Below are 27,557 nucleotides of genomic sequence, written 5' to 3'. Positions count from 1 at the left end.
GGGTGAGTGGTTGTGGCAAGGAGCCTGCTCCCTCGAGCAGGCCATTAATAGTGGTCCAATAATAGCCCAGCTTGGGGCATTGCCATAGCATGTTTACTAGTGATGCGTCGTCTGTGTCTCATCGGGGGCATGTGTCAGCTGCATTAGGGAACATCACGTGAATGCGGTGTGGGGTCAAGTAGGCTCTATGTAGTAACATCAGCTGGATGAATTTGAACTTTGGGTTTCTGGTTACCTTCTTGGGAAATTGGAGGATACGCTCCCATTCCTTATCCCTTAGCGGTCTCCCTATGTCTCTTTCCCATTTCGTCCTGAGGGGCAATAGAGGGACCGCCCTTCCCGTTCTACTGCTAGCAGTGAGCCACTTAGTTAGGTGGCTGCCCGTCCCCATGAGGTATTGCATAGTTGGTAAGGGATTTGTGAGTGGTTCCCGCCCCCCTAGTGCCCACCTACTCGTTATGTAATGTCGAAGACCAGCATGCATGAGGAACGAGCCTCCAGGAACGCCATGTGTGGCCCTGAAGTCTTCAAAGGACAGCAGGCGACCCTCTGTAAAAAGGTCACCTACATGTGTCACCCCAGCGTCATGCCAGGACATAAGTTTGTTTGTTGTGAGCGGCCCCGACTCTAGTGGGATTCCCAAAAGTGGAATCGTGGGGGCATAGGAGGTCGTCGGGGACGTATATTTCAACACCTTCCGCCAGTATAATACAGCAAGTCGGAGGAGTGGTGGGGCATCTCTTGGCAGATCTGAGCGGGGTAAGAGCAATGCATGGATTCCCCCTTTAGCATGATCATCCTCTGTCATAGTAATCTCGTGGAGGTTTCGACCCGCTAACCAATAGGCCAGCCATTGTAGTTGGCACGCGTAGTTGTAGGCCCTGAAGTCTGGTACTCCCATGCCTCCGGATCCAGAGGGGAGCTGTAGTTTAGCAAGGCCTATGCGCCTGCGCCCCGCCCCACACGAGTTCGTGAGGAGTGTGTCTAGTGTTTTAAATGTCGCCGCGGGGATCAGGAATGGCAGATTGGTGAAGTAGTAAATGAGGCGGGGGAGCATTACCATTTTGGAGATGGCCACTCTGCCGGCTACCGATAGAGGCAGTGACAGCCAGAATTGGATTAGCGTTTTCAGTGCTCTAATGGCCCTCCCGAGGTTGCCATCTATCATTACTTCGGCATCCCTGTAAATGTGTATCCCGAGGTAGCGGAAAGTGGTGTCTGCCATTTGGAATGCGTGTGGTGCGAAGGGTAAAGGAATGGACAAGCCCGCGTTCGCAAAGGTGAATCCGTATGGACAAGCCCGCGTTCGCAAAGGTGAATCCGTATGACTTGGGTTTGCTTATGGTGAGGCCTGATAATGACCTGAAGTCCTCAAATATTTGAGGTATAGGGTCCAAATTGCCCTGCAGATTATGGAGATATAAAATGATGTCGGCGTAGGCGGACACTACGTGAGTCGTCCCGTGTCTTCGAATGCCACAGAGGGGGGCCGCAGTTCTGAGTTTACAGAGCAGTGGTTCGAGGGCTAGGATAAACAGGAGCGGGGAGAGTGGGCAACCCTGCCGAGTGCCCCTCGCTATAGCTATAGGTCCTGAAATGTGTTTGGAGGTACTCACCCGAGCCGTGGGACGGGTGTATAGTAGTTTGACCCAGGCAATATATTCGGGTAGCAAACATGTAATCCCATCTGAGGGAATCAAAGGCTTGTTTCAAATCCAGTGAGATGCAGCCCTCGGAGCCCATGTCCCCCGGGTCTCGTAGCATCAGCTGGGCCAGCCTTCTAAGATTCATAGCCGTACTGCGGCCTGGCACAAAACCACACTGGTCGGGATGGATCAGCTGCGGAATGAATTGCGCCAATCGCGTCGCTAGTACCTTGCTCAAGATCTTATAATCGGTGTTGAGGAGGGATAGAGGTCTGTAATTAACCAGGTACATCCCATCCTTACCCGGTTTTAATAGGGAGGTTATTAACGCCTGCAGGGATGACTGTGGCAATGAGGTGGTCCGCAGGGCTTCCAGATAAATAGTGTGTAAGCGTGGGGCTAGGAGATCTATGAATGTTGCATAGAATTCGGCCGGTAGGCCATCCGTTCCAGGGGCCTTGCCCCTCGGGAGACCGCGTATCGCCTGTTTAATCTCTGCTATTGTAATATTACACTTTAAGTCCTTGCGTTGCCTGTCAGTGAGTTGGGGTAGTTCTAAATCCCTCATCAATTCCTCAAGGGCGGTCTCTGAGAGGTGTTGGTGGGGGCCATATAGTGTGGCGTAATAGTCTTTGAATGCCGTGTTGATTCCTATTTGAGTCGAGGTCAATACCCCTTCCTGGTCCATTACCTCCAAAATCGGGTGGCATACCAGAGAGTCTCGTAGAATACGGGCCAGTAGGGGGCCAGACCTATCCGCCTGCGCGTGCTGCCTATTAGTGTATTCCCTGTAATCTAATAGTCTTAGGTCTTCTAGCAGCTCCGCGTGTTTTATATGTGCGTCTTGCAGCGGTGTGAAGTGTGCATTCGTACCCGCAGCCTCACTTTCCAGGGATGCCAGTCTATCCTCCACCTCTTTTAGGCTATTGATCACCTCCCGTCTTCTGCCCACCTGAGTGGCCATCGCTTCTCCTCTGAGGAAGACTTTGAAGGTGTCCCACTCTATTTGTCGGGAGCTGGCGGTATGTGCGTTCGTGTCAAAGTAGGCTTCAATGGTGTCTGACAGGGACGACCTGAAGACCGTGTCTTCGAGCAGTTCCGTGGCTAATCTCCAAGTCGGGATGGGAGCCAGTGGCCGGCCCCATTGCCAGGTGAGTTCAACAGGGTTATGATCTGAGAGGGTTTTCCCCATGTGCTGAGTCTGAACAATCGATCCCGTCAGGGAACGGGAGCAGAATATGTGGTCTATTCTGGTGTGTAGGTGGTGCGGCGGGGAGAAAAAGGTATATTCTCTGTCTAGTAAATGTGTGCTGCGCCATGCCAAATCCCAACCCTCCGCCCAATGTGCCAGTGCATCCGCCTGGTTCCTGCTTTCGGTGGCATGCAGTGGGGGGTGTGATCTATCCAGAGCAACATCTAGCACAGCGTTGAAGTCCCCCCCCCAATCACCCAGTGATGATCGGCCCAATCCGCAAGGATCCCGTTGACATTGGTAAGGAACTCCGATTGGCCTGAATTCGGTGAGTACACACAACCAAGTGTAGGAGAGTAGGGTCTGCAATCCTATGATCACCCAGATTTTTTGCTTTTGTTTCACTGGTTTACGACTTTCTCTGGCTGTGGGCCTGCTAATCAGACCCACAGCCTGGCTGTTCTCTTTCTAAATTACGATATGTACCCTAGGTGCATTTACCAATTGGTACTGGGCCACCTTATCAGACCCCGTAACGCAGGGCCTAGGTGTACCCAGGGCCGCCAGGGGCTGAAGCATGTATTATGCCACCCCTGGCTGGCCTCCTAAATTTGACACAACTGGCTGCACGACAGCTGGGGCGAAGCCGTGTAACCACCCTTCGCTTTAGGTATAGTAGCTCTATATCTAACCATACAATGGACACCCGAGTTCCTATCAGTCACTCCTATGGCAGGCCTTAACAATCCTGAAGGCAGAGTGCGTGGGCTCGTGTGAGCTAGGTTCAGGCCCGAGCCGAGCCCGGTTGCAGCTTGCGGAATCAAGACCCAATAGCTGTTCCATGATAACGCGTACCATATCGGTAACTCCGGTGTCGCGTTATCAAGGCATGTCGAGTAAGGTGTCATACGAATCGGGGTGCTGCCCTCTCACCAATTCTGGCGATGAGGTTAGCATCCCACCCCTCTAGAGGGACACGACATGCATGTAACCGTGAACCCCGGTTAAAGTTAACTGAAGCCTCAGCTCCACAAAATGGATGCTGCCACCACAGACACGAGTCTGACCTCCTGCTGCTGGGAGCCCTTCCAGCGAGGAGCGCTTGGACAAAGGGTTTCCTGTCGAGGGCGGTGTTCGCACCGTCCCAGACAGGGTTTGTGTATTCTGGGTAGGTAGGGCTTTTGCGTGAAGGTGACTGCGGAGTGGCACCCCGGTGCTCACTACGCATCTGCCGGTTAGAACCAGTTCCAGGGGCGACAGCCCTGGCCTGGGGAAAGTCCGGCAGGGGAGAGGGGTGTAACTGCCCCCTTCCTGGTCCCACCCTTAGGGCAGGACCTAGTCATGTACCCACCCCTTTCTTTAGAATAAAGACCGGAGCGGGGACCCTTCCAGATTAGATCATCTTTGATTCAAGAACTACTTTCTACGAAAGGACATTCAAGACTCTTCTCAAGATTTCTCCCTTGTGACTAAGGAGTAGTCACCCCGCATCAGCGGGCACCAACTAAGAACTCTGCGGTTTGCTGTAAGTCCTTCCTCAAGGAATCCGACGGCCCAGCTCGACGAGAACCGGCTTCCCTGGCATCTCTGACCTCTACCCACATCATCAGCTCAGCTGTGATCCGTGGGTGCGACGAGACCTCGAGGGACCGGCCGTCATCAGAACCTGCACGCTCTTAAAACCAGCACGACCATCGAGGTAACTCTCTGGTGAGTGCTCTGGGGTCCGAGAAGCCCCGACCCTGAGCCGCTCCAGCACCGAAGTGCAGTCTCCCAGCATCTCCACGATCTGCGTGGGGCCCTTCTGCTCGCTGCTCAGCACGTTGTCTGGTCACTAGCCGCTGGCTTGTGCCCTTCTGTGACGACATCCGAGAATTCGCACTGCTGGTCTGGTTGCTCCAGACTGGCCCTTGCTTCCATCTTTGCGAGAAGCACCCCGGACCCTCCTGGTCCACTCAAGACGCCATCTTAGGCCCACCACGTGGCCCTGAGATTTGCCAAGGCTTGTTGCCCCATCCTGGGCCCAGCGACGCCGACAGCATCATCCTTCGTGGGACAGCTCGCACCTCCACCGTGGTCGCCGACAACGCCTCCTGGTCCGTGAGACTGCAGAGCCTAGCGTCGCCCACTCACCTGGTCGAGGTGACGGCCAACCGGTGCCTTCCTGGTACCCTCTGACTACTGGCTAGTAGTACGAACTTGGTCCCCTCTGCTTTCAGGTTTCTTCAATCTCCGATCCAGGCTTGGATCTCTACGAACTATTCAGCACTGGTCGCCGGCCAGCAACTCTTTTTCTTCCGGCTCCTGGCTCGTCAGCGAAGACCCCGACGCCTGTAAGACTTGTGCAGCCGCAGCCCTCGTGGCTAGGTAACTCGGCATTTCGGTGCCTGCATAGCCTCCTTACTCTAGGGTCCCGAGTCCCTCGCTTCCGACTTGCCTTATCGGGTCCGCCCGAGACCTTAATCTTTCCGTGTCCTCGGACACTTGTTCCTAATTGTGCACTTGAAGTATTTGCTAAAGAGATTTGGTTTGTGCTTAGTACCCTGTCCTCATAAAGAGTACAGGGCTGTTGTGATTCTTAATAAATATACTGTTTATTTTCATAACACTTGTGTGGTGTCCTTTCACTGGGTGTTCAAGGGGTACATGTGTGGTAAACAGCTGGCTTAACACGCCCTCTCGAGTCTTTAGCCTTAGACTGCTCGTATCCACGCTACTAGGATAGCTGGTCTATAGGTTGACTTACAACCAAACACCATAAGGGTCGTTGGAACGATACATAGCGGTCGCTAGAATAGCGAACGTTGCATATCGGGCCAACTTCTCACACCAAGCAGGACAGCATCCCCATCCAATAAACCCCTCACAAACACATATCTACCCTCTTTGTCAATTCTCTGCTCTAATAGTTTAAAAGGGAACAGAATTGCGAAGCCAAATAGCTGCCCCTCTGGAGAACGCCGAGTAGGAAGTAGCGAAGAGCTGCCCCCTCCATTTCTTGCGCAGCTTCACATTCTCGGCGCTGTTCAGGTGCGTCTCTTGCAGGCATGCTATCATGATTCCCCTACGGTTGAGTTGGGCTAGGATTCTATGGCGCTTGTGAACCGAGCCCATGCCCCGCACATTCCAGGTGCACAAATGATAAACATTAAGTGGCCCCATGACCAACCGTGTAGTGCATTAGTGGTGAGCTCATGGGTGTCCATGCCAGATGTGTCTTGCTGCCGGAGAGGAGTGTCATACAAACAGGTAACCCCTTAACATTAAGGTCCCCATGCCAACGGGCTCAGGAGCCGAACCAGTATGCCCAACGTGGGCATAAGTCAACTAGTTTCTTGTGCATGTGGTGGGGGGAGCAGACCACTCGTGCCTGTCTCTTATTGGCCTGCGATGGCATGGTAGCCCCCCATAAACTAGGCCCTTTCGCAACCCACCTATCGCGGAGAATGAGTTCATTCATACGTTACCACCCGGAGAGTGTCCAGCGCGCTGCTGCTCAGAACTCTACTGCCATCTGGGCCGTGATCTTAGGGAACAATTGCAGGCTGTCCACCGACCCTGATACCTCGGTGTGTGTGTCAGTGGTGACAGTGATCCTGTCCCCGGCTGCTCCCGCGTCGTGTGCGGTGAGCGCCTCCTCCGTCAGCCGCATCATTGAAGATTGTTCCGCTGGTCGGTCCCCTGTGGTCTGTGCCCTCGTCGGTGAACCCGCCGAGGGGGGGTTCGTCTGGTGTTGGAAGAGGCGTCACTCCGGGCTGATGGGCTCCGATGTCTGTCGCTTCTGGCGTCGGCAAATGGGTCCTGCGAGGCCGGTGGTGTTAGTGACCTCCATCCATTCCTCTGCCTCCTCAGGCGAGTCGAAGAAGTGAGACTTGTTAGCATGTAGGATCTTGAGCCGTGCGGGGAACAGGAGCGCATATTTCATGTCTCTCTCTCGCAATTTGCGCTCCACTCCCATGAAGGTGGATCTGGCTCGTTGTACCGTGGGCGTGAAGTCAGGATACACTGAGACATTCTTGTCCTCATAGCGTATTGTCGCCTTCTCTCGAGCCACCCTCAGCACAGTGTCACGATCCTTGTAGTGGAGAAGGCGCGCAATCAGAGGACGAGGGGGTGCTCCCGATTGTGGGGGCCTCGATGGTATTCTGTGTGCTCGTTCCACACTGTACAGGGCAGTAAGATCCTCCGGGCCCACCATTTTCCGTAGCCAGTCGTCCACGAATTGGGTGGGGTTCCTCCCCTCGCTCCGTTCCAGAATGCCTAGGATGCGGACGTTATTGCGGCGGGCACGTCCTTCCGCATCATCCACCCTGTCCCATAGCTGCTTGAGTTGCTTCTCCATGCCCTCCAGCTTCGCAGAGTGTTCCGTCTGTTGGGGTATGAGGTCATTCAGCGCTAATTTCTGTTCCGAGACTCACTCTGCCAGTTTGTTATGATCAGCTCGGAGCAGGGAGAGGCCCGTCGCCATACTGTCTATGCGTGATTCCAGCGCCTCGCGTGTGGCGCGTATTTCGTTGAGGATCGGATCTAGTTTGGCGTCTTGAGATCCCTTCTCCGTCTGCGGGATAATGTCCACATTTGAGGAGGCTAGTGGGTCCTCTGAGCCCGTGGACTGCATGTCCGCCGGCGCGCCGTGTTCCTGGGTCCTGCCCCTGTGTCTGCCCATTGATCTAGTGAACAGGGTGGCGCTGTAAAAGGTGTACTCACTGGTCCCGGCCCTCACAGTTGTCCTCGCCTTGCGCCGGTGGGTGGCCGCCTGGTTCCTGGAGCCAACAGGAGAGAAACAGGTGTCAGGCAGGTCCCCAAGACAAATAGGGTCAGTGGTGGTGCGGTGACGATAGCGACTCTGGCGGGTGTGGTGTCGTCCCGCATGGGGTCCTGCGTGTGGTTACTGTCCAGGCCCCAGCAAGGTGATGAGGGGGGGTCACGGTTCGCCGACTGGGGGAGCACCCCAAAGGTCGGGAGGATGGGGGGGGGCGCCTCTCGCCCGGTCCAGCAGCAGGAATCTCGTTGGCTGTGGCTTGCTCGCCGGCCGCCGTGAGGGTGAACCCCGCGATGATGGTTGGGGCCCCCGCCTTGTTGGGTGGGTGTTGCAGCGTGTCCCTGGAGTCCTTGTCCCCGGGTCGCCTCAGCGTGCTCCAGGCAGTGCAGGGCGCTGTGCCAGTCACTCGGGGTATCCGGGGCCCCAGGGGAAGACAAGATGGCGCCCGTAGCACCGCTGCTGTGTCGGGTCGCACCTCATCGCTGGTGCGCGGCTCAGGCAGTTCTTTTGGGTCTCCCAGTGCCAGTAATCGACCTCACGCTCCCCCGGCCCCACTCTCCTCACCAGCTCACAAGCCTGCTCCGGTGCCTCCGTGTCTCGCAGGCGGGCGTTGAGCTGGTCTCGGTGTCCTCCGCTGGCGGGGCCGCCCGGCAGGATGATTCCGTCCGGGGAACTCAGCGCCAGAGGGGAGGCAGTAAGGTGGAAGCTTGAGCAATCGCCTGCCACCGTCCGCGGGCCCGCTTGCAGGTCTCGTGTCTCTACTCCGGCCTGGAGCACCCCCACAGCGCGCCGACCCAGGCGGCAGCTCAGTCATTCGGCCAATCGAGGCCGCGGCTCTCCGTTGCACAGCAGGCCCCGGCAGGCACCACGATCCCCCGGTGCAGTCTGAGCGGGGCGGCTCTCCGTCGCTGCACGCCGCTCACCTCCTGAGGCTCCGGGCTCACTATTTAGGTGGGTCGCACTGCGGGCAGGCAGGATAATTTGTGTGTGTCGAGGGCTAAGGACGGAGCTTTTCGACTACACGTCCGCCATGATCGGCTCCTGGCCACGCCCCCCCGGGTATGTATAATGCTGAGAAAGAGGGGTCCCAGTTAACACACACAAAATTGTTTGCAAAACACACAAGTTAGTCCAAATACATAGACAAAAGAGTCGATCTGCTAACATTGTTTTTAATTACAATGAAGCTAAGCCAACCATTAAGGCAACAATTCATAATGTAACACTTAAAAATTTGTTGTAGTGCCCTGGAAGAGGGGAGGGGATTTGTGCAGTGAGTGTAGAAGAGGGTAAGTGACATAGAAAAAAGCCCGAAGGCCACACAGTGATAGATTAACAAATACTTTAACTTAAATATATACGACCATAGGTTCAAATATAACACTACAAAGTAACATGCTTCATGAGTGTGATTAATAACACACATGTTGGAGTGAAGCTGAAAACATAGGGAAATAGTCGACGTTTCGACCCCTTTATGGAAGCAGGCTTGAATTGATCCCTTGCAGTGGGGTCTTCATCAGGACAAGAGACAGGGACACAGACCTATTTAGTACATAAATTGACAATTGGGGTCGCCTCCTAGGTATATAGATAATTAAAAACTAAGCACATCAAAATTAAAGATTTCAGCAAATCAGTCTGACCCTGTGCCTCATGGGAACAGTCCAGCCCAGTCTTTGAAATTAACACAGACCACAAGCCATTGGTTAATTTGTTGGATGGAAGGGACACAGTTAAAGCCACTGCAAGGCTAGTTTGATTGTCATCTAAGATACAGGAGTATAATTTGGATATTAAATATATTCCAGGAGGGAAAAAAAATTAGAGCAGATTGCCTGTCTCCGATTTCTTTTCCTGCTGATATAACCGGTGATACGTTGGATGACAGGGAATGAGTGGTGGCACTAATAGATGCATTGGACACCACCAAAGATGTAGTTTCAGAAAATAAGTAGGTTTTAGCTAGCAATAATGATACAGTGTTACAATAAGCAATGGGTTATGTCAAGAAAGGTTGGCCTAAGGACCGATGTCTTAATTACAAGCTACATTATAGTGCTCATGTAGCATTTGAACTCTCTATTGTAAACAATTTATTGAGGAGCCCGGGTTTATCTATGCCTCCTGAGAGCTTGAGAGAACATATAATCTTGTTCACTCACAAAGCCCTTCTGGGAATAGCAGGCACTTGCAAGAAACTCAAATTGTTTTATTGGTGGCCAGCTTTAGAGAGCCAAGTTCCGCACGTGGTTAACAATTGTAAAGAATGCTTACTTTCTGATAAACATTGAAGGGTCTGTGCAAAATAATTTAATCCAGTTCCTATTCTAGACTTAACTTGGCAGAAATTAGATATGGCAGGTGTGTGGAATTTAATCAAATATCTACTTGTCCATGTGGCAGGTTGCTTCATAAATTCACTTGTCCCTTTAGTTCCATGTAGTGCTGCAATCTCATTATATAAGCGCTCTGATATAGCCTCTCTGATTATGCCAAGGCTCCTACCATAGCAGTGTTTGAATACTTGCAATCCCTTTTAAGTTGCCAGGTTTCCGCGGGTCTACATACTGGGGCTGAAGGTAGTGGTGAGCAATAGTTCCAGGGTTGGAATGCCCTTTTTAGTCTGTGCAAACCTACTAACTTGCATGTTTTAAGGGTTTTTAACAACTCTTCTCTAATTTTTCCCATACTTAGAAATGTTGGAAATTTACACCTGACAATGGCAGACGTAAACCTTCCAGAGTTGGGGGAAAAGTTGTTAGAGGGGAAAGTGAACTTGCAAACACTCAGATGTTTGCATGAGCAAATCTACACATGCATATTTGCTCATGCTAAAATGCAGTTCACAGATATTTTCTAGGAGTACTATTTCTTGTCCTACTTCTGTAAATTCTTGGGAATTCACGAAAGCCGTATAGATGCACTTAATGCAAGGACATATACCATGAGTGTACTTTTGAGACTTTCTTTAATAATTCAGCCCCTAATTTGGTCTGGTGTTGACCATGACCTTTTGCGTTTATTAAAATTCTCTCTCTCTCTCTCTCTCTCTCTCTCTCTCTCTCTTCCTGTATCGGCTGGCTTCACTGTGGGTGACAGCATTCTGCTGTTTCACAAGGAGCATATCGGCACACAAAGTCTTTTTGTTCAGTGCCAATAACTACTGTGGCAGTGCGTGCTTTTTGAAACCAAAAACAATTTTTGCTTTTGTGTGTACAGATTTTTATATTGAACTACTGTCGTGCAGTCAGAGCTTACAACATTTACTTAGAGCGTTCACCCTAATAATAAAGGCTTTCAATTTGTGAACCATAAATACAAGTTTAGACAGCATTAATATATGGCCAAAACTATTACCTTAACTGCAGACAGTGCCCTTTCCTCATCCATAATGTGGTACTGCAAACTGGCAGCCAAAGAGTTTGTGCTGCAGGGGGTTGGGCTTACTTGTCCCAAAAACAAAATACTCATAAACCTGTTGCCCTTGACCCCGAAAAATATGTCCTGGGCATGGGGTTATAGGAATTCCACTTCCCTGATATGGTCTTCTCTGGCCAGTACAGTCTACTTCCCAGTAAAATGAGGTATTTGGTTATTCTTATAGACTATCAATCAAAGTGGTTTTGTTACTCGTTCTTAGATTCTGCTAAAATACTGATAAGTGTAAACACAATTGGAAAATGTGTTTAAATTAGAAGGCCTGCCGAAGTACATTGTTACTGATAATAGCCCTCATTTTCGGCTCGACTAACGTGTGCATTTTTTTAGCTTTTATGATGTGAAACATTTAAAATTGCATTATATAGCCCATCTTCACATGGATTGGTTGAACGAGGGAACCATTTTCAGCTCTCGTCTAGGCAGCATTTGCGCTGTCTCTGCGAGACCTGCTGTGTTCAGGTAATGGGCTTTAGAAGTTCCGCCCATTTTCAAAGACTGCCCCCTGTTACCTGTGTTGCTACTCTTAACTTGCAGCTTTAAGAACAAAATAGTGCTCACATCACTTGAGACCAGTGCTATTGGTTTACAGAGCTCTGTTGTAAACAGGGCTGTAAATCTTGCTCTTATCTTGCCAAATTTGCTGTGCATTCAAAGACTGATGCATGTTTTGGCTGGAGCTGCCTCCTCCTCCCTTTGAAACGCACGGACTGGCGTCACAGTATCAGCACTTCTGTGTTTTAATTTCCTGCAAACGGTGCATGAACACGCACACTTTGTACTTATAGTCGTTGCTTATGAGAAGCAAGGGTGGCAGTAACTGAGCCTCTTTTAAGCAAGCAAGGACTGTAAGTACAAAGTGTGTGTTTAAGCACCACTTGCAGGTTTTCAAAACACATAAATAAAAGTCATTGTCATTTACAGTGCCAATGGCTCAAACTCTCGCAAATGCAAGACCTATTGCATTTGCAAATGCTTGTTTAAAGGTGTATAGACAACTTTATCATCAGGTTTAGATGTTGGAGACTATAATAATAGAGTTTAGCGTTATCTTACAACTCTATAGAGCACAACTGATATTTCTCCATTTAAACGTTTTGAGAAGAAGAGAACCGAAAATGTAAAATTGAACCTTTGTTGTTAATATCTTCATGTCATAATATACACAAAGTAATGGAGAAATGGAAGCTTTACGAGACCGTGTGTCAAAAACAATACAAACATAATGAAAAATGTGATTCATAGAAAAAGGTTAAGTAATATTGTATTCATACTGGCGATTGGGTTTTAATAAAAAATCTACTCAAAGTGACTAAGGGTGAATCGACATTTTCAACACCTGTTACGGTTCTAATAGTTGGCAAAGCACTATCTTTATTGAAAAAAAGGGTTCATGGCGTTTTAGAAACTTTTTTACATTTATTTTGATTTATCATTTTAACAACGGAAAACCACAGTACAGCTGTGAAGTGTGCATACATTCCCTTCTCAGATAATACAATAATCAATTAGTGTGTCGCAGTTAAATAAATCGAGCATGAATATCGTCAGGGGTGAAAACATCAGTTAGGGTTGAATCGATACATCCATAACATCTTTTATATGCAGCAGTAGCACCATCTCTCTCAATTCAGGGCATCTGTTCCGTTAACCAAGACCCAGCAGCGGCTTCTAGCCGCATATCCTGAGGCAAGCAATATCGTGTACATGGAACTTTGTATACATCATCGTGTGCTTAATCAACATCCGGCTGTATCAGCATTTATGCAGTATAAGGTCCCCAGATGTCTCGCGGCCGAGACGCTGACGGTAACCCCTCAGAATAGCAGGTAAGTTGGTCACGGCAATATGCCGGGTCCTTCAGCCAGTGCTTCAACGTAGGCGCCTGCCTTCCAACCCAACATAGGGCGACCCTGCGTTTGGCTAATTGCAAAGAGAGCACCACCAATTTGCGCACTCCTGCTGGGACTTTGGAAACTATCCCCAAGAGACACACCTTAGGATCACACCCAATCTGAACTCCCGTCATGGCAGACAGCACCTCGGTCACGCCCATCCAAAATGCAAATATTCTAGAGCAACCCCATGCCAGATGCACAAAATCAGCGCCCTCCACACCACAACGCACGCAACAATGAATGTCCCTCAGGCCATATTTATGCAACTGTGCAGGAGCATAGTACATCTGGGGGAGGTATTTATAATGTATGCGTTTAAAATTGCCATTTACGGCAAGATTCCCGGTCATTCTACAGCTTTCCTCCCATTCTTCATCTGTTAGCGGTTGTGGCAGGCCTTCATCCCATTTACCCCTGGAGTGACACTGCAGCACCCGAGTTTAAGAAACGTAATCAAAATTTCTTCTGACCAACCAGAGATTATTTAGAGTTCTGGAAAATATTTTGATTCCGTTTCTCTCAATACTCATATGTTTGATGCTAATCAGGTGCCATCCTTCTGTAGCAATCTGGTGCGGGATGGTAACTCTGTAAATTAGAAAAAAATCATGTTACAGATGACTTTACTATACATTCAACTAATCCGTCGGGGATTTCTGATTCTGACTTATTTTATACTGCATTTCTTTTGGATTCTCAAGTGATGGATTTATCTTTAAAAACAATTGTCTACAGAAATATAGAGTTCTGTAATGGTGTATCCTTCCAAACAAACCACTATTCTCCCTACTAGATTTAACGATTTTGTTACATTTTAATTGTTTTGTGAGGGGAAAGGGATATGGTACATGAATGTTTTCACGTGCTTGTAGAGGCGTGTCTGAAACCTGGAAACAAAAGCCATGGGCTAACGCTATCACTTTTATGCTAACCCTGTGAACATTTGGCAAACTGTTTGAACCCTTTACAAAGGGATGGCATTTTTTCACAAAAAAGATTACATCGATGTCGAAAGTAAGGAACTTGTGTTTTGATAACTGCTAGGAGTTAAAAAGAAAATGCATATAAGTGTGACCAGTTGGGAAGACTTTCATTTTATGTTAACACATTTTGTGCCTGTAATCCACACTGCATGCCAGGTTGAGGCTATGTTGTGTTGTTGCATTATCGTTGTTTTTATCACTTTCCTACATTGTGTACAGTCTTACAGCACGTGCTCTGTGCAGCACATGTCATTAAGGACAAGCATTGGCAAAGTCAATGGGCCTTGCATACTTGACCTGTTGGATTTGTCATGCTGTACAGCATCTCAGCTGCTCTGCAGCATGGCTGAAAGTTTAAAATAGCATTGTTTTTTTATTGCTGGTGGGAGGTATCTACCCTTCTGTGTTGCATTTCCTTCCACCAGGAATAAAAAAAAAACAGAAAAAACTATAACTCGACCAGCACTGGCCAAGTCATGGCAATTTTTTTTCAGGCATGCTGCACAACTGCTACACTACTGTGCAACATGGCTAAACACATTGGCAAACCCAATACCTCGGATTGGCGCGACCTGTTGACTTCTCCAACTGATTGAGATAAGGAGTTCCCCAATTAACGCTATCCAAAAATGGTCTCTTTTTCTGCAAAAATTAAAATCAAAGATGAAGCCGCCTATTATGAAACCTGATCCTGATGGACCAGGGAAAAAACACCAGAAAGAACTACGAGACCTGCGAAGACAGCTTAGAAAAACTCAAAGGAAGCTACAATCGGCAAATCATGGTCCAAGCCAATGGGCCATTTTTAGGGCTCAAAGAAAAGAATACAAAAACATGATCTGGGAATATAAAAGATCAACAAATGACAGCTTTTGGTTAAAACTAATCTATAGCTCAAAACTACAGAATTCTAATATATTCTGCAAACAATAAACCAACTAACAAGACCTTGTAACGTCCTGAGTTCTAATGTGCAGGAATCGGAGTGGGCAGCATTTCTGGCATCTAAATTTTCGGTCTCTCCGGAAAAAACACAAAGTAGTGACCCATGCACTAAAAATCAAAATAAACTGTGTTCTGTAGAAGAAAAAGGGGGTAAATCGTTGTTTAGAGACCATAGCGATTTAATAAGCTCGACCCCTAAGAATGATTCATATACGGCGGAAGAAATAATTAAAAGAATCAAAAAAGGAAAAACAAGTGGGGCGCCAGGCCCGAATGGCATCCCACAAGCGGCGTATAAATATGCTCCGGAATTCTGGGGACCTTGCCTGGTGGAACTGTTCTCAGACGTACAGAACTTGAACCAAGTACCAGAGAGTTGGAAAGGATCAATATTTACGCCGATTTATAAAGGTGGGGACAGATCCTTCGCAAACAACTATCGTTTGATAGCATTGCAGGACATCGAGGCAAAATATTTTGCTTCTCTATTCTTGGATAATTTGGTCGCATGGTCTAGTGAGAAAGAACTGATTCCCCTAAATCAAACGGGGTTCAGGAAAGGGATCGGAACAATAGCAAATATCCTATCCATAACTATGATTGCGGAGAAGTGCATGAGTAGAAAACCGGATCTGAACATGTGTTTTATAGATCTTCAGGCGGCCTTCGACAGTGTGGATCGTAATCTGCTGTGGGCGAAATTGAGATCATGGGCAATTCCTGAGTGCATCCTAAAGGGTTTGTTGCTATTTTATTCTGAAACTTGGTCGCAAGTAAAAATTGGTGATGGATCACGACTGTCGAGAAAAGTTCCCACAATCATCGGCCTCAAAAAGGGGTGTGTTCTTGCGCCACACTTATTTAACCTCTTTATCTCAGATCTCTCTGCGAAATTGAACCACTGCAATGCCCACCCACCAAAACTTGGCGATTTACAGCTCACGCACTTGGCTTATGCAGACGACATTGTCCTCCTGAGCCTAACAAAGGTGGGGCTAACCAGATTAGTAACGGAACTGTCGGACTTCTTGATGGCAAACAAGTTGTCATTAAACATTTCAAAAACTAAACCCATGTTGATTACTAATCGCCGTGAATTGCATCATGAAATATGGTTAAAAGGAAAACCTCTAGAGAAAGTCTCGGCTTACAAATATCTGGGATTTTATATAGATGACAAACTTAACCTAAAAGAACAGAAGAACTATCTGACACAAAGAGCGGGTGCTCTGATATTTGGACTAAGTACCTTGGCAAAAAAATTGGAACGGCCATCACTCAAACCCCTTCTAACTGTAATGGCAAACAAAATCCTCCCAACCCTGACCTATGCAAGTGTGGCAATGCACGGAAAGGATGCCGACCTACTAAACATCCTGACAACTAAAATATACAAAAAAGTATTACGTCTCCCACGCACGACATCACCAGCGCAATTGCGACTTGAATTAGGACTAAAAAACGAAATACCGGGGAGACAATACTCGTATATTAAGGTTTGGTATCAGATCAAGCAAAAAGCAAGTAATAACAATCTGAATACCTACCTATGGCAAGAGTTTAAATCCCAAAAGAATTCCAAAGCAAATCAATTTCTTATGCAAGCATTGGAGACAACTTGCTTAAAAACCCTATGGGATAATAATCTGTCATTTGTTGTCCTAAAACAGACCCTAAATAAAGTGGCCAAACTTAATTCGTTAATCTTGGACAAAGAAATGTTCTCCCATCGTTCGCACTCATGGGCTGTGATAAATGGCTATAAGACATTGACAGCTGCAAAATACCTGGAAACAACTTATTCTATTTTTATTAAGAAAAAGCTGATGGCGTTGAGACTTGGGCACTTTCCCACACTAGCAAATGAACCTGCCTGGAAATTGCCTGACGACGTTTCTTGTCGACTGTGTGGTAGCCCTAAAGAGGACCTAATACACATAATTTGTCACTGTAAGATGCTATCCAAGGAACGGTCACACCTAAAGGAAAGTTATCGGTCCATGAAACTACGAACATGTAGATCAGCCATTATTGGAAGCCTGGATACTACTGCTCCAAGAATACACTGCAAGCTGGTGAAGTTCTTGCAGGCATTTGAGAAACGTATAAAAACAATATGAACAATTATTGCTTTGAATTTTTTAACATTGTAACATTTTTATAGCGACAAATTTATAAATTTTATAATTGTGTGCGACATTCATCAAATTGTTATGGTTTTAATTAACTAAACAAAGTTTAAATTTCAAATTTCAAAAATTATCGTTGTTTTTATCACTTTCCTACATTGTGTACAGTCTTATAGCACGCGCTGTGTGCAGCACATGTCATTAAGGACAAGCATTGGCAAAGTCAATGGGCCTTGCATACTTGACCTGTTGGATTTGTCATGCTGTACAGCATCTCAGCTGCTCTGCAGCATGGCTGAAAGTTTAAAATAGCATTGTTTTTTATTGCTGGTGGGAGGTATCTACCCTTCTGTGTTGCATTGCCTTCCACCAGGAATAAAAAAAAAACAGAAAAAACTATAACTCGACCAGCACTGGCCAAGTCATGGCAATTTATTTTCAGGCATGCTGCACAACTGCTACACTACTGTGCAACATGGCTAAAAGCATTGGCAAACCCAATACCTCGGATAGGCGCGACCTGTTGACTTCTCCAATTTTTGCAAGCAATGTGGGGGTTGCAGACTTTAGTCCTGGGCTTAACCGCTACCCAGAGAAATCTACCCAAGCATTTCTGCCAATTAGACACCCAGAGAAATCCAGGATGGTGAGACTTGTGTGAATCTCACTATGTTATCGCCTGTAGGGAAATTCAGGAATCTGGTAGGATCCACAAACTTCCTTTTACCCGCCATTCTTGTGGCACATTATGCACCCTCGGGAAAAACCTGTAAGCAACTTCTGTGGTTTCTATCTTGCAGCTGATGTCACTTAATCTGTAACACAACCGTATCAGTTGCAGGACGTCGCATTCCCCTGCCGGAATGGAAGACTCCTCTCCTCTGGCCTAGTGGTGTGTGACACGGGTAGGGCACCAGAGCAGCAGGTGTAAGCAGCTACTTTGTTACTTACTGCCTTGTTTGAACTTCTTTCACCAGCTCCCGGTTGATAGCGATGTTGATTCGGAGGACACTTCAGTAGCACCAGTTTGACCAACATAACAGTTGGTGGGAGGATGAAGCCTTGGCTAGAACTGTGTACTTCTGTACTTAAGGACTTTCCATGTAACTAAAGGTCCCCTTCTCTACCTGAATCGCGCATCTCTCATCCTTCAAGAACCTACCTCAAGACTTAACCTACTTTTAAAAAAAATGTTAATGTATTTAATTTCTGCAACCATTCGTGATGCTTGGGCCATAGCCAATAGTGTTTATTTCAATGTCTTGTAGTACACTACACAAAAACAGTTGCTCACGTGTTGCTGTTTTTGGACGATTAGAAAATCTAATGTCTGCTCCTTGACTCTGTTTCTTGCAGATGAATTCTCCTGTTTGTGGCAAGACTGTGGCTTTTGTTGCATGGAGAACCCGGCTGATCTGATCCGCCATGTTTACTTTCACTGTTACCACACCAAGCTGAAACAAAGGGGTCAGGAGGCCCTGGAGAGTCAGCCCAACCTGGGCCACTGTATATTGGACTTCCAAAGCAGGAATATCGTTCCAGATATCCCGGAAAACTTTGTCTGCCTGTGGCAGGACTGCCAGGTGAGAAGAAGCCGCTTAAACTTTATCCATATCAGGCCAGGTTATAGAGTAGCAGCAGTGAGCATCCAGCAATCTAGACAAGGTGCTCTTTATGTAAAACAGATGCCGTCCAAGGTATGTCATTTTCAGTATGTATGAAATCGACTTTAAAACTGTCCTGAAAAAGCATTCAGGCAGACATATTGTCTGCACACACGGGAACATTTTATTCCTTTACTTATCTGATAGCAGCCAGTCCTAAATACTAAATTGAACAAGCATTGGTATAGCCAGTAGGTCTCGCTTTTGGGACCTTATAAGTGTTTAGCCATGCAACACTTGATGTTGTTGCACCAAGTATATTGTGCTGGATAACTGAACACTTATAAGGTCCCAAAGGCGAGACCTATTGGCTGTGCCAATGCTTGTTTAGGGAGGGTTGATTTAAAACGGTGGGAGGTTTTGCAAAGCGGGGATAGTTAGCAGTTGTTTCAAGAAAGCAATTTAATTAACAAAGAAACTACTGGTTTTAAAAAAATACGTCTTATTTATGTTCTTACTTCCTGTTCTGTAATTCTCTACTTAGGAGCACTGTCAATCCCTGTGCTGGCTTGAAGTCAAATCGTAGTCCTTCTTCTATTTTTGTGAAATGCCCCGGTTTTTGGCTTTACAATTCTGGTCACCGTATATATACATTTTAATTTTCAAAGTTTTACCAAACCGTCACGGCAAATAACGGTTCCTACATCCAAATATGCTCTGGCATGAGAGTAATATTGTTATGCAGACGGTGTCTCTCTTAAAGCATCTCTTTGAAAAGAATAACATTACATAACTGCAGGCGCGGTGCGTCCATTGGGGCGTAGGGGCGTAGCCCCACTAAGCCCCATGGACCCACCGCGTCACCACTAAACCACATACAAATTTTTTTAAAAATCGCGCTACCTGCCGGGCGGGAATCCGGGAGACACCCGACTTTCCCGGAGTGCGCAGGGGGGGTGGGGGCCTGATGGGCCTGCTAAAGCTGCGCATGTCGACTTTTGGGCACAAACATGCCCGCTCATGCGCAGATTGTTTCCCCCCTGATTTTCCCTTTAGAGAGAGGACATGGGGGCGGGCGGCAGCCCCCGGGGTTGTACAGGGTGACTGGGTGAGCAGTTATGGTGCCCCCCCAGCCAATCCTGGCTAGGGGGGCACCATACAGCGCCAGGATTGGCTGGTCAATACCTAGCCCGGGTACATAACCCCCTGTCAGGGGGGCCAGAGCTCTCTCCCTCCCTCGTACTGCGGCCTCTGTTTGTTTATGGGGTTCGTTTGATGGAAGACTTGACTTCAGACCTGACCTGACCTGACCGGACCCAGGAAGGAATACTTGAGAGGGCGACACTGCGACAGTCAAGTCCCGAAGGAACCGCTCGGCCAGGGAGACCCGGCGTTCACACCAGCTCAGGTATGATCAGAGTGCTATGAAGGAACATTGTTTACTAAACGGGTTCACTGTAGTAGTGTAGTGTACACGGAAAGTGAAATCCGACCTTGAGAAATATAGATGCCGAGTGATTTTTATTTATTAAATTATGCTGCAGTAGCAATCGCCAGTTAGGCAGCACAGGTTTGCTTATGAAATGTGGTGATAGAAAAGTAAATACCTGATTAACTCATTAAAGAAACACTATAGGAAGTAACGTCGTTATGCACGCGCTTGGAATGGCGGTTTTTGGCGCGCTGCTACAAATGAGCGTAGCTTTGTCGGCAATCTAACTGCTAATGACCCGTTTTGCTGCCCTTATTTAGACTCGTTTTGCTGGCCCTTCTGCCCTCATTTACACTCGTTTTGCTGCCCTTCTGCCCTCATTTACACTCGTTTTGCTGCCCTTCTGCAACTCGTTTTGCTGCCCTTCTGCCCTCATTTACACTCGTTTTGCTGCCCTTCTGCCCTGATTTACACTCGTTTTGCTGCCCTTCTGCAACTCGTTTTGCTGCCCTTCTGCCCTCGTTTACACTCATTTTGCTGCCCTTCTGCCCTCATTTACACTCGTTTTGCTGCCCTTCTGCAACTCGTTTTGCTGCCCTTCTGCCCTCGTTTACACTCATTTTGCTGCCCTTCTGCCCTCATTTACACTCGTTTTGCTGCCCTTCTGCCCTCATTTACACTCGTTTTGCTGCCCTTCTGCAACTCGTTTTGCTGCCCTTCTGCCCTCGTTTACACTCGTTTTGCTGCCCTTCTGCAACTCGTTTTGCTGCCCTTCTGCCCTCATTTACACTCGTTTTGCTGCCCTTCTGCAACTCGTTTGCTGCCCTTCTGCCCTCATTTACACTCGTTTTGCTGCCCTTCTGCAACTCGTTTTGCTGCCCTTCTGCCGTCAATTAGACTCGTTTTGCTGCCCTCATTTACACTCGTTTTGCTTACCTTCTGCAACATTTGTGTTTGTCAGTGTTACATGCAATGTTTATTCCCCACGATCCCCACCCCTTTATGAATGATGGATGCAGGATGGATGCAGGATGGATGAGTGGATGGATGGATGGATGGGTGGATGCATGAATGAATGATGGATGCAGGATGGATGGGTGGATGGATGGATGGGTGCATGAATGAATGATGGATCCAGGATGGATGGGTGGATGGATGCATGAATGAATGATGGATGCAGGATGGATGCAGGATGAATGGGTGGATGGATGGGTGGATGCATGAATGAATGATGGATGCAGGATGGATGGGTGGGTGGGTGGATGGATGGGTGGATGCATGAATGAATGATGGATGCAGGATGGGTGGATGGATGGGTGAATGCATGAATGAATGATGGATGCAGGATGGATGGGTGGGTGGATGCATGAATGAAAGATGGATGCAGGATGGATGCAGGATGGATGGGTGGGTGGATGCATGAATGAATGATGGATGCAGGATGGATGCAGGATGGATGGGTGGGTGGATGGATGGGTGGATGCATGAATGAATGATGGATGCAGGATGGATGGGTGGATGCATGAATGGATGCAGGATGGGTGGGTGGATGGATGGATGGATGGGTGGATGCATGAATGAATGATGGATGCAGGATGGATGGGTGGGTGGGTGGATGCATGATGGATGCAGGATGGATGGATGCAGGATGGATGGATGGGTGGGTGGATGGATGGGTGGATGCATGAATGAATGATGGATGCAGGATGGATGGATGGATGGACGGATGGGTGGATGCATGAATGGATGCAGGATGGATGATGGATGGGTGGATGGATGGATGGGTGGATGCATGAATGAATGATGTATGGATGGATGGGTCGGTGGGTGGGTGGGTGGGTGGATGGATGGGTGAATGCATGAATGATGTATGGATGGATGCAAGGTGGTTCCGGCTCGCTTGCTGCGCTCGCTCGCTGTGGTGCAATATGCAAAATATTTTACGCCCCACCACTTTCAAATGTCACTAGCCGCCCCTGAATAACTGACAAAAAACATTTCCTTTAATCCGTGCCGACATTTACACGCAGGCAGTGAACACTCAAATGCACGCCAACGCCTCCTAATGGCGGTCCAATTTTCGGCTAAAAAAATACAAGGGGATCCCATATCAAATATTGATATCCTAATGCTGGTTGTTAAAGAAGTCAGGCCGAAAGAGTACAGGTTTATTGCCCATAATGTGTGCGCGTTGCAGGGGAGTGGGCTGTAACTGAAACCAGGCCTTCGAATTCCGCCATTTTAATAAAGTGTCTGCACTGGGGGAAGGCAACACGAAAAACACTAATTGGTGGACGGAAAACTGCATTACAGCTTTTAAAATGACAACTCTTGATCTCAAATATATGTTGTTTTCTAGAGTTGAACGTATGCGCTTTGCAGCAAAACAAAAAGATATGTGTTTAATGCATGTGTGCACAAAAGGCAGGCCTATATAGGAATGAATGGGAAAGCATTCCTAATATAATAGCGAATCGCAATTTGCGATTCGCTATTGGGGAATGTGTAGGAATGGCTATTATTTTAGCAAAACCTACACGCATAAGGAATTGCGACTCCTAAATATCGATTCCTTAAAAATCGCTAATAAGGATTCGCAATTCCTTGTCTTGATGCTTGTGCCCCTAAAAGCTTATCACTAAACCAAGAAAGACCCAACATCATAAAACTGTGTGAAGGTCCTTTCCAGTCTTCTTTACATTACCAACTCTAATGATTGAAAACCAGATATGGTATGAATGATGGAAGCCCCATGGGCCGGCATCCTGGTGACTCTGACCGGCAATCGGTTCACTCTAACAAATAGAAATGTCTCTCTTCTTACGCTGCGATATTCAAATAATCCCCTTCCTGTTACTATATGCTCTGGAGTGTTTGCCATCAAACATGCTGTACTTATCCTTCCATCTCTCCTGTTTACCTTTGTCACTTGGGTCTCAAAGCAGCAGTGTAGGTAATCGGTGAACACAAAGAACATTGACGCCTTTCTCATAGCTGTGATTTCAACTTCACTGTATGACCTTTACTCTACTTTATTGCTGACCCTATGTCATTTTCTGTTGCTACTACCTGAGTTTCCTTGCCTGGCCAGCCCTGGTTTTGCTTTGCCTGTTTGGATAGCTGTTTTGCTTGGTGTTGCTGCATCTGAATTTGCCTTTTTGGTCACATTTTGTAACAACCTGATTTCCCGGGATCGGAGGAAGGACAAGATAGCACCAGGGACCAAACTCCAATCAGCAAATGTTGTCCAATTGTATTTATTGTATATATGCTATAAGAAGAAAGGATAAATGAAGAAAACCATAATAGCAAGTCATTACGTAATAAAAGTCATAACTGAGAAGAAAGAAATAACCAAGGTCAACGATACCCATTAGCAGCCGTGCTCCCTTAGTCCTTCAGGGGCTCACACCGTCCTCCGCATGAACACCGGTCCCGGTGTTCGCCAACAGAGGGCACCGTGCTAAGTAACCGCCGAAAATGCCGTTCGAATGCTGCTAATGGTGGAGGGTATCTTGGGGTCTGCTGCTGTGCCTGGGGATGCTCTCACTTGGTAAGCAAGAAACTTGGGAATGCCCAGCCGGACACTCAACCATGCATTTTGTGCCTGTGATGAAGGGAGCAGCCGCTCGACCTTCTATCCTCAGAGCATTACACAGTGTATCTTTACACGCACCCCGTGTATTTAACTTTCTTCTTAGCAGAGGCGCTGCAAACACCTCCGTGGTGTGCATCTCTGCTTCTGACACGCTAAGGAACAAGACCAAGAGCGGAACTAGCGGGGGGCAGAGAGCAGCCGCTCTATCATGCCTCAGTAATCCGCTGTTCCTGCCCACAACGATACTCTGTGGATGCGGGGGAGACGCGGCAAACACCTCCGTGGTGTGCGTCTTCTCCAAAGTATTCAATCAGGTGTGTCGGACTGACACACTAACGAAATATGAAGAGCGTGAGGCAATGAGTAGCCGCTCGTAGTTACCTCTCTCCTTCAATCGGGTCCGCTGCGGCCAGAGTACGCCTAGATTCCTCTCCTTATAGCTGCAGGCAAGGTCGGCAAGGATCACAATATACGACGCCGAGTCTTTGCCGAGATCGCTATTTGAAGGCGTTTTCCGGTCCGCGCTTAGTCTCGCTAAGCATGCTGGTCATTGTAGTTCCTGGTCCGTGGCAACTCCGCTCATCATTATGCTGAATCGCGGTAAACATAGCGAAGCGCACAAGTGCGGAGGGGAATATCATGACACATTTGGATTTGCTTTGTCATTCCGGAACATTCTGGATTTGTATAGCCTTTGCACTTCTGATGCAACTTTTGACTTCTATTTTCCTTGTCTGTTTTCAGGAGCCATGATTGGAGAATGTTCCATTCTTAGCATCACTATAGACCAACATAGTGGTTCAGCCAACATATTTAATTGAAACCTAAATTAATAATCAGATTTTCTCCTATACCAAAGTGTTCCCCTTCACCATCAACCCATGTATTCTGAGACCTAGGCATATATCTTTGAAGACTAGCCTCTTTGTGTTCTGCACTCAAAACTGATATTGAGCTATCCATATAGGAATTACAGCGTCAAGATATCCGATTTCTGGTATTTTCTGTATTGGGTACAGACAACTAGAGCCATGCTTGCTTTTCAGGATGGCAGCGGATTCCATAAAAATTATTCCACTTAAGCTATATTGTATGTAACTTGTCCAGATGTGCTGAATATTTGGCCTAGCAACCACCATTGGACATCCCTAGTAGATGACCATTTGCAGGTCTCCATTTCTCTGTAGGTCAAGACAAGGACCATAACGAAGTTCATGAGCACTTTGGCTTTTGAGTCATTCAATCTTGTAGACTGCCCATAGACGTCCGATGTTGAATTTAATTGTTTATCTCAGATTAAGTCACAACTTCGGTGACATGCTATATAGCAATCTGTGGCGTGTTCACGTTTCACACGCCTAAAGCAAGCCACAAAACATGTTGTGCCTCTGCAACCTTTCCAAGACATTTCAGTTTCTTAGAGTAAGTGTCTAAAATCCAATGTGGAAACCTGATTATGATTAAGGCGGCCTGGGATGTACATCTTTCAAAGATAAAAGCCATACACATATTAGTGGGCAGTGCTTGTTTTTATTTACTTAAGGATACTCTAGAGGTGCCAAAGAGTGAAAAGGAGGCATCAAGAGCCTTAGTGTGAAAGGAGTTTTAAAGTGTTAAATGCATTTGAAAGTATTAAGCTGTATTTGAATATACAGCTAGACACCCATATGGATGAACGCAGGGATCTGGAAAAGCCCTGAATAATTTGTACGGGAAGCACTGACTTCACACACCCATTAAACCTTTTAAATCGGTGCTGCTGACTTGAGGAGCTCGAGGTTTGGCTTCGTGAAAATGTAAAAAGCTTTTCCATTCTTTCTGAAGGAGTCTAATGTAAAGTTGTCTGGCCCGTGGCCACATGCCAGACATGAACGGAGTGCTTAGTGGAACCTGTTAATGTCCTTGTTAGGTCGAGAATATAGGGCTCTGTTATAATTATTGCCGGGGAGAAGCCATTTATCCATGGCATAGCCAGGGTCATCAACCCTTCCGTTAGTGCAATGGTTAATTGCTGCCAGATGGGCAGCCCAATAATATCTTTTGATATCCGGGAGGGAAATGCCCCCGTCGTACCAAGTAAATTATATTTCTTAAAGCAGATTGTGAAACCTTTTGAGCTGTCATGAAATAACAGTATGCGCCATTCATACTTCTGTAGTCCTCCCCAAGTAAGTCTATGCCAATTTAACCTACATTGACCTCTGAAATAAACATGAGCATGTTCCTATTTATTTAAGAGGGCTTTCCCACAAATCTAGAATTTGAGATCGTAAAGTCACACCAGCCTGAAACTGAGTAAAGTACACTGGCTTTGAGAAGAATACATTTTTTTTAAAAAACTGGTGAAGGTTCTTTATTCGCCTGAGGCCCTTCCTGGGGGAAGTATGGATTCGCCTCAGGGTCAGATTTTTTTTTCTTCATATCGTGCTGTACAGATTACTGTGCCTAAATCGCACAAGCAGTCCGCAAAGCCACAGACTTCCTCTTGTGCAGCACTTTACTAATATCACTCATCAAATGCTTTTTTGTTTTATTTTGTTTAACGGTAATTCCGCACAATTATCCTTTCTATCCAGACATCATTATACCCATTAACTTTCCCAGCACGAGTTCTCTCCATAGTTTGTTAGGTCACGCTTTCAAGACCATATATATATATATTGTAGACGCCCTGGATTCAGCAATATAGGTCTTGTGGGCTTACAGTCTGCCCACTGCATTTCATTTGTTTGTTTCAGTGTCCTTTAAAAATCCTTGCTTGCTAGTGGTCAATCCTTCTTTGTCCCTCCTTTTTAGGTCTCGCTAGAGCCAACGCATGCGCTGGTCTAGCGAGACATTTAGTAAGCGGGTATTTCAAGTGCTGCCAAAGGCAGCCACCAGCTTGCTATTACACGCACAAGCGTGCATCCGCCTCTTGACGCGATCACTTTCGAACGCATCCCCTTTCACGGCCGCACGGCCCGTTACTTTTATGGCCGTGCGGCCAATGCTTGTTTATTTTTGTATTGCTTGTTTGTTAGTATTATCTCTGCCGATTATCTCCAGAGAAAGCAGTACTGAAAGAGCAGAAAGTAATTTATACGCTGGTGTCAAATCCAATTTGAATCCTGCCCGCACAGAACTAACACTGCCTTAATTTGAATCCCTCCTGCTGTTCCAGTGCCTCAGCTCTGCCAGGTATTTGAGGCCCGAACACTTGGATAGCGCTCGTTCGGAATAGAAACCTTCTGTTCAGCGTGCTCCTGTTTTACTCGGAGGCTTTCTAGAGTTTGTCTTTCGTGGCGCTGTGCACCATATCTGACGAAGGAAATATAACATGAGCGGAGCCATGCTGCCTCTGCTCAGGCCCGCGGCCTCCTTTAAACAAACCCTAGCACTGCCAGGCCTGTCTGTGGAGCATGCCGGTCCACATTTGTGTACATCCTATGTGCCTTCCGTGATGCCTTTCACATATTTGATTTCATAAGTCCCTTTTCAAACCTGCAACTTTCAGGTTGGTTCTTATAACCATTGCATTGACCAAATATAATATCCACATTAAATTAAAAACTGTAGCCCTATAGAACCAAAAATGCAGACCTTCTCAGTCGTAGTACTAGCTGAAAACTTTATTCGATTTTTTTTTTCAAGAAAATGTCAAAAGTATACACAATAAAAACAAGCATTGGCATAGCCAATAGGTCTCGGCTTTGGGACCTTTTTAAGTGTTTAGTTATCCATCACAATATTCTTGGTGCAACAACATCAAGTGTTGCATGGCTAAAGACTTATAAGGTCTCAAAGGCGGGACCTATTGGATATGCCAATGCTTGTTGTCTTTCTGTTTCCTCCCACCGGAGAAGGGGCCAAGTACTTAATCTTTACGCTTCTGTTGTTTGGGGGTCTATTTTATTATTTCTTTGCTGCTCCTTTTACACTGTAAGTGCG

At 47.1% G+C, this 27,557-nt stretch overlaps 1 protein-coding gene across 1 annotated transcript in view; it reads left to right on the top strand.

Annotated features, from left to right (window-relative positions):
* The window catches only part of LOC147666301 (histone H4 transcription factor-like), a 157,018-nt gene that overhangs the window by 8,349 nt on the left and 121,112 nt on the right, over positions 1-27,557 (top strand). Inside the window, 1 exon segment of the mRNA XM_086949149.1 lies at positions 18,353-18,579. Within this exon segment, the coding sequence (XP_086805275.1) occupies positions 18,353-18,579 (227 nt within the window).

This window comes from Lissotriton vulgaris, unplaced genomic scaffold (assembly GCF_964263255.1).
Source record: "Lissotriton vulgaris unplaced genomic scaffold, aLisVul1.2 SCAFFOLD_710, whole genome shotgun sequence".
NCBI classification, from domain to species: domain Eukaryota; kingdom Metazoa; phylum Chordata; class Amphibia; order Caudata; family Salamandridae; genus Lissotriton; species Lissotriton vulgaris.
This window is presented reverse-complemented; position numbering and strand designations above follow the sequence as displayed.